The 7,814-nt window shown below is 35.8% G+C and overlaps 1 protein-coding gene across 1 annotated transcript; it reads left to right on the top strand.

Moving 5' to 3' along the window:
- The first annotated feature begins 5,482 nt into the window (after nt 1–5,482).
- On the top strand, nt 5,483–7,814 carry gamt (guanidinoacetate N-methyltransferase). The gene is made up of 6 exons (XM_073875846.1): nt 5,483–5,801; nt 6,771–6,916; nt 7,019–7,082; nt 7,178–7,249; nt 7,353–7,459; nt 7,541–7,814. The coding sequence occupies exons 1-6, from the start codon at nt 5,627–5,629 to the stop codon at nt 7,679–7,681; spliced, it is 705 nt and encodes a 234-aa protein (XP_073731947.1). The 5' UTR covers nt 5,483–5,626; the 3' UTR covers nt 7,682–7,814.

The raw sequence follows: 7,814 nt of genomic DNA, 5'->3' as shown, positions 1-7,814 counted from the left end.
GGGCGGTGCAATGAGCGCGGGGCACGCTGGGAAATGAAGTCAAACGTGCCATAGCATTTTTATCAGTAGCGTACTAAGTAGTCAAAGAAATTGATAAAAATAGATTGTACTAACGATTTGAACACTTGTCAATTTATTAAAAATATAATGCTTGAATCGGTGTTTTGTTTTTTATATGTAATTAATTATACATCAAATGAAAGTACTCTTTCTCTGCATCTTGAATACTGTAGGCTACACTGTAAAAAGTAAAAGTTGGATCAACTTAAAAAAGTTGTAAGGTATAAAACATTTTAAAATTACTTCAACTGCAATCACCTAAAATATTTAAACATTTTCAACTTAAAGTGAGTTGAAAAAAGTTGATAAAAAATTTAATTTTTAAGTGTTACCAATTAAAGTAAATTTTTTTTTAGTTGATCCAACTTTTACTTTTTACAGTACACATTTAAAGTCCCTGTAAAATCAAAATTGAACCTTTTTGGCTATTAGTATGAATATGTTAAGGTTATCTATAAACTAGTATGCTTCACAACATAACATAAAAAATGTACATTCTCTCAGTTAAACTAATTCGGATCAGCAATTTTTATGACATCATAGCTACAGATTCCAGGCTGTGAGGTAAACTAAACCCATTTGGCTATTTTAAATGAGGGAGTGGCTACTTTATACATGCTTATGTATGCTTCGCCCCAACTTCCTGTTTCAAGGTATATTACAATTCAAAAATTCAAGCTATGTTTTTCACGTACTTGTACTATCCCTTAATAGTATGTACTGTTTTCTTGTTGGGAAAGTCGATACTTTTGAGTGCAGAGCAAAAGAACATGCTGGCTCTTGAGCTGCATCTGAAATCGCCCACTTCTATATTCCCACCGTTACTCGGAGGATGCCATGCAAATCAGGTAAACAAGCTTCAGCTAGTTCAAAACTCTTCTGCAAGAGTGCTTACTCGATCTAAGAAGTATGACCACATAAGCCCAATTCTGGCATCTTTACACTGGCTACCAGTTAAATATCGCATACAATTTAAAATAACACTAATCACCTATAAAGCCTTAAATGACCTAGCACCCTCATATCTTAGAGAATTACTATCAGAATACAATCCATCACGTGCACTGCGGTTGCAAAATTCTGGTCTCTTAATTATCCCTAGAATATCAAAAGTGTCTAAAGGTGGCAGATCTTTTTCCTACTTAGCCCCTAAGCTCTGGGATGATTTATCAACCGATGTCCGAGAATCAGATACAGTAGATAACTTTAAATCTAGACTTAAGACTTTTCTCTTTAACAAAGCATTCACATAATTTGTTTAGTAATGGTACTTATAATGGTATCTCACAATAGCTAGCTTGTACAACCTAATAAATGAATAAATTAAAACCTTATTATCATCAACACTTCAAAGCATGATAAACTTTATTAATACTCTTAAGAAATATTTTGAAACTTTGAAATAGTAGACGGTAGAGTCTTACTTTGGCATGTATGGCCGGGTTGCAATTTTGGCGTTTTCCCATAGTCTTGAGAATAGTATGTCATACAGACTCTGAATAAAAAACACGGACTTATCATCACGGAGTGTTCCAGTGGTAAGAGAGAGCTTTATTTCCTGCTTTTTTCAAAACAATTGCATCTTAATGACGAAAGCGCGCCCGGACTCAGATCGATAAAAAGTACAGTGTGAGTGCGTGCACCTGGGGGAGTAGGGAGGGGTGACAATCGCGCTGGGGCATGGTTTTGTTTGGATAATGTTAGTGCGCCCTTAGTCAAATGAGTTTCTGTTACTGTTTTAAAGATCAGATGGGGGGCCCCATACATAGACTCGCCCTGGGCCCACAAATTTGCTAAACCCAATCAATGAGTTCTGGTAAATGTGAAGGTCAGAACATCCCTGATTTACTAGCCGTCCTTTAACGTGATGCCCAGCTGATGCCTGACCAACGCCACCGGCCGAACCCATTTAATCTCCTTACTCGTTTACATATATACAGTGAGTATATATCTCCCAAGGGTTTTTCCCTCCTAGGACTTTTTTTCTACCGGCTTTCTCTGGGTTTTTTCTCCTAGGGGTTTTTTTCAACCCGGGGAATCAGCCTTCATTGGCTTAACTTAGCACCCTCTTCTATACGTTACATTAGTAATACGCTCGCTTATAATGTTTATTCATAGCCGCAGCAAATTCTGCTGCTTATGCTATCTGTTTTATGTTATGCTATCTGTCGATTTTTCTGTGTTTTTTTCTTCTTAATGTAAAGCTGCTTTAAAACAATTACCAATTGTGAAAAGCGCTATATAAATAAAATTGAATTGAATTGAAAAAACTGAATATATTATATAGTAGGCGAAATTCAGTAGACAAGGCAACAACTCAGCATGCCTCAAATCATAATTTTTGAAAAACAGTATGCGAAAGGTACCCAGATGAACTACCCAGCAAGATTTCGAAATATGCATTCGATGGATACTTTACTATCCCGCGAGCCCCCGGGAAAAGAGTCACCCAATGAAAATATTGGAAAATGGTGACACGGCTCTATTCAAATGTAATTACATTTGAAAAAACTTCCTTATGGTTAAATTGTTTATGTTATCAACTCACTTGTTGTTATGACTTGTTGTGTCATGTGATGTATCAACATGGCGGACGTAGTACCTCTGAATTCCATTCACACTACCCATATTCATACTATATAGAACGTACTGTTTTAACGGTCGGTGAGTAGGTCCTTCATCTAATTCAGTATACTGTCACAGTATGCAAATTCAAAAAAGGGGAATGTCTCTCACTTCCACCAATTTTTAAAACATAATTTTGCACTTTGCTATTTTAAAGGGGGTGGGTTACTTAATATGTCCCACCCTAACTTCCTGTTTAAGTGGAAATTACATCAATACATCGAACAAAGCTGTGCATTCACTTCATCTTTGTTATTTTTAAAAAGTTTACAAATTGTGTAAAGAATTTCAAAAGCTGCTTCATGTGTTTCACACATATTTCTATGGGACAGTATTATGAGCTGTGCTTAAACACTTATTTAAAACAAATAAACAAATCTTATTAAAGTTTATTTTGTAAAGTAGCATATGTATGTTACATAATCTTCCTTTAAAGTGGTTAAAATGAAGAGTGATTGAATCATAAGTGAGATCAGGGGTAAAATTTCTGCCTGGTTTAACAGGTTTATGGTTACACAGCTGGAGGTGAAGTTATCAATGTTTACAGAACAAGAGAGGGAGGTGCTACACTACTACTGACAGTATGACGGGGTAATCGTATTTTCCCTTCTCTTATATTTCCTTGAGTTTGTCTTACAGTTTATATTTGACATGTATGACGCTGCTGCAAAGGGAAATGTGTAATAATTAATAACAAGCAGCCATGTTAGCTTAGCTTGTACATATCATGCATTGTTCTATAAGGAGATTATTACTTTCATGACTTTCATGACGTTCCTATAAGGGAGAACTTAATCTGAGTACTTTTGTTCCCTAAAAAAATTTTCTTGTACAAATTATGTGTCAATTATTATGTTTCTAATTAATCATAAATTCAAGGTTTTGCGACCACTGGACTGTGAAGACCTGTAACGAAAGCATGTGAGAAGCCTACAAAATATTGACTGAAATGGTGATGTAAAAAAGTGCAGGAATGTGCATGGCCATCAAGCATGAAAATAGTTCAGACAGTCCACTTGGTCTTGCACAGTTGCACAACTTTAGCTTTTATCAGATTAATGTGATTAGAGTTGATACTAAGACAGCTTTCATCTTAAAACAGATTGCTTTGATGTCTTATGAATTTCCAAAACACATACAATCTAATACATAATACAATAATCTTTATTGGAAATCTACCATACCACACCTTTTACACTGTATACCGTGTTCATGTAGCTCAGTTGAAGCATTGTGTTTGCAACGCAAAGGACATGAGTTCCAATTAATCCCTGGGAACACACACACACACACAGATAAAACGTATACTTTAAACCTTGATAGGTTGGTCAATGACGTGACGTTAATTATTTTGTGTCCATATGGTTCAATTAAGGGTTAAAATTTCAAAATAAATGCAGATTAATTGCATACATTCTTTTTTTTTTGAGGACCAAGTCTAAGATTTTGTTTTTATTTCATTTTGACCAAATATATGGGGGATAATTGCAAAAATGTCAATGTGGTGTAACTGGTCTGTGTCAATTGGTGTAACTAGTATTTTTTTTAAGTGAAAATATAAATAAATTCATAAAAAATGTGGAATATAATATAATCATCTAGTTTAGTATAATATGCTTTTTTACATACATTTTTACATAATTTGTCAAAGATCATTTAGGAAACGGAGCTGTTTTCAGCATATGTCTGGACAAATATTACAAAAACACATTAAAATGTACATTTAGAAATAACTAATAAAATGACATTTTAAAATTATTTTTATGATTACGCTTACATGAAATCAAGGTGTATAAAATATTTAATATTTCTTATTCTTTGCCACAATTGGCGGTTACACCATTTGACATTTTCAGATCCATTCAGTCTTAACTTTCATAAAAATGGTGCAAATGTAATTTTTATTGAATAAAATTATCATAAATACACTATGTGCATTGAAATAAACCTGATGCATGCTTTTAAAACAAGATTTTTTTAAAATATTTTTGAATTTCTCATCTTGCCAAACCGTTTTTGTCACTGACCCATGTATAGCCGGATGCGATTTACTGGGGGGATGTGGGGGGATTTCCCCCCTCTGGATTTTTATATCCCTCTGATTAATTATTTTTTATTCCCGGTGGGGGGGATTAATAGGCATCAAATGGCCAAATTAAACTCCGAATTTCTAAACATATTTTAACAGTTACAAAAAATAGCTTGATACCCTGAATAATCAATGTAGGCCCGTGGTTCATACTTTTTTTTCAAAAATACAAATATTTCAAAAACACCCCCCCCCCTTATTTACAAATTGCACCCTGGGTATATGGCATCATGGTAACACCACTACCTTTAGGTAAAGTAGCCTAATGCAGTGGTTTTCAAACTGGGGGTCGCAAGATGATGCCAGGGGGGCCCAAGTTTTATGACATTTTTTAAAATACATTAATTTATCACAAATTCTGTGTAATTAAACCTAAAAAATAAGGCTAATAACCAAAAGCACTACTTTTTTGTATAATTTAAAGTTTTTTTATTGAAATGTTGAGTTTTAGAACAGTTTTTTGTCACAAATGTTCTTTGGGGGGCCACAAAGGAATGCACCGTACACAAGGGGGGCCACGCCCTGAAAATGTTTGGGAACCACTGGCCTAATGCATTAACAAGTAGCCCATTGCTATGCTAGCCAATAGTTGTGAAGGTTACAGCTGCTAGCTTAACCATCATGAATCAGAAGCTGGTCCAGCTGTCTAAAGCAATGAATGTTAGAGACCACCCCTTCTCAAAACACTCCTTATCAACAGAACACGCACTCACTCGTCCACTGCACCGATTCTTGCACAATCAGCACTTCTTTATATATATAACACTGAAGACACGCCAGAGTCGATCTCTTTAGCCACTGCACGACCAGACACAATCCCACAACACATTTGTCAACATTTAATAATCCAACATGACCACCGCAGAGCCGATCTTCTTAAAGGGGGAAAACTGCAAACAAAGTTGGCACGGCGCGAGCGCTGACTACAATGAGACCGACACACACTTGGAGATCATGGGCAAACCCGTTATGGAGCGCTGGGAGACTCCATACATGCATTCCCTTGCAACAGTCGCTGCTTCGAAAGGTAATTTACATGTAAATAAACCTTTGTTGTTTTCATTTAGAAATACACTTTAGTTTGAAAAGTTGTGGTGACGTTACAAGTATGCAAACGTGTCTGTCATAAAAATGTCAAGACGCGAATGCTACTATGGCGAAGGCGACGTATCTCAGTTGGTCACGAGCGTCTTCTCACGCCACGTAATTAATATTCATAAGCCACGCCTTCCCCGTAGTACGATTAGGAGATTCCAGTCATGCTACGTGAGCTTTCACGTTGCAGCCGCGAGATAAAAAACGTTTATCTACGTTTTATCGGACTGAGGCAAGGGCACGTGCTTGTGCCAGGGTCACAGGTGTAAAGTTTCCCCGGTCAAACCATCAAAATTAAAGACTATATTAAAACGCATCAAGCATTTATCACTGACTGAAAGTTGATATGTTTTTGTATGTGCATTGCAATGTATAGGGGTTGATTTTGCCTGCATTAACTTAATTCATACGTCATTCATGTGTACATGTTACATATTTTCATGTTTTATGTAAATGGCTTACAAACGAAGATTGTAAACTCTAAAAATGCCATTTATTTGAGAAGGGTCTCGCGAGCCTATTTTTACTCCTCTCTGAAATATTACCTCGTGCACGTCCAGGAAAAGGCCTTTGCTATGAGCACTACTATGTCATTCATATTTGTCACAGTAAGATTATGACTGCTAGGCTACTACAAAAAAAATGAATAAAGCATGAATTTTATTCAAAATGCATTTTTATTAAATTACAAAACATGCACGTCAATTCAATGCAATACCTTGATATAGGCAAAGAGTGCAACTGTGATTGGCAAAAATAACATTTGAATATATGCATTTTATCCAACCAGACTTACAGTGCTATATTTAGTGGGTAGATAATGCCTTGAATGTAGTAAATGTACAGAAAGGTTTTTAAAATAATTGAAAAAATCCTCTTTTTTGGGGGGGGGTGAATGCAGGTGGAAGGGTGCTTGAGATTGGCTTTGGAATGGCCATAGCAGCCACTAAGGTGGAGTCCTTCCCCATTGAAGAGCACTGGATTGTTGAGTGTAATGATGGTGTTTTCCAGAGACTGCAGGAGTGGGCCAAGAGTCAGCCACATAAAGTACAGCACCGATATATTTCTTTAAACATCAGTCATTGTGTTGTTTGTATACTACTTTTACTATATTATATGTTACAAAATGTATCACCTTTGTTTGCACAGGTTGTTCCTTTGAAAGGTCTGTGGGAAGAGGTGGTGCCAACCCTACCTGACAATCATTTTGATGGTAACACATCTAATATAGTAATAAAGTACTCTTGAATAGAAGAAAATACTTTATTTTGGAAATATTTACTGTATATGTTTGTTATTCAATCACAGGCATTCTTTATGACACATACCCACTGTCAGAAGAAACTTGGCACACGCATCAATTCAACTTTATCAAGGGTCGTCACCAATCACACTACATAGTTCACTTTCATATTTACTGTGATTTACCACAGTCAGGTTTCTGAACTGTTACCTAATCATGATGAACTTTGTTCGTAGGGTCATGCTAACAGACTGCTAAAGCCTGGCGGCGTGCTCACATACTGTAATCTCACTTCTTGGGGCGAGCTACTGAAAAATAAATATGACAACATTGAAAAAATGTTTGAGGTAATACACTTCGGCGCAGGATTTTTGGTATATCTATGCTTCATGATGTAACTCTTTGTTGGGATTTTTTTTTTTTTTGAGGAGACACAAGTTCCTCACCTGGTAGAAGCTGGATTCAAAAAGGAAAAGATCAGCACCACGCTGATGGACATCAGTCCTCCTAGTGAATGCAAATACTATTCCTTTAATAAGATGATCACACCCACTATTGTTAAAGAATAAAATAAAGCAAATCTTGTTTCTATCGTTCAACTGTTAATAATACCAGCAGCTTTCTGATTGTTTAATTCATTTATATCTTTATAAATGAATAAGTTTTTATAGTGTACTACATGAAAATAAACTATACAATATA

Source organism: Misgurnus anguillicaudatus, chromosome 14 (genome assembly GCF_027580225.2).
Source record: "Misgurnus anguillicaudatus chromosome 14, ASM2758022v2, whole genome shotgun sequence".
Taxonomy (NCBI): Eukaryota; Metazoa; Chordata; class Actinopteri; order Cypriniformes; family Cobitidae; genus Misgurnus; species Misgurnus anguillicaudatus.
Note: the sequence above shows the minus strand (reverse complement) of the source record. Positions and strands in the feature narration are given on the sequence as shown.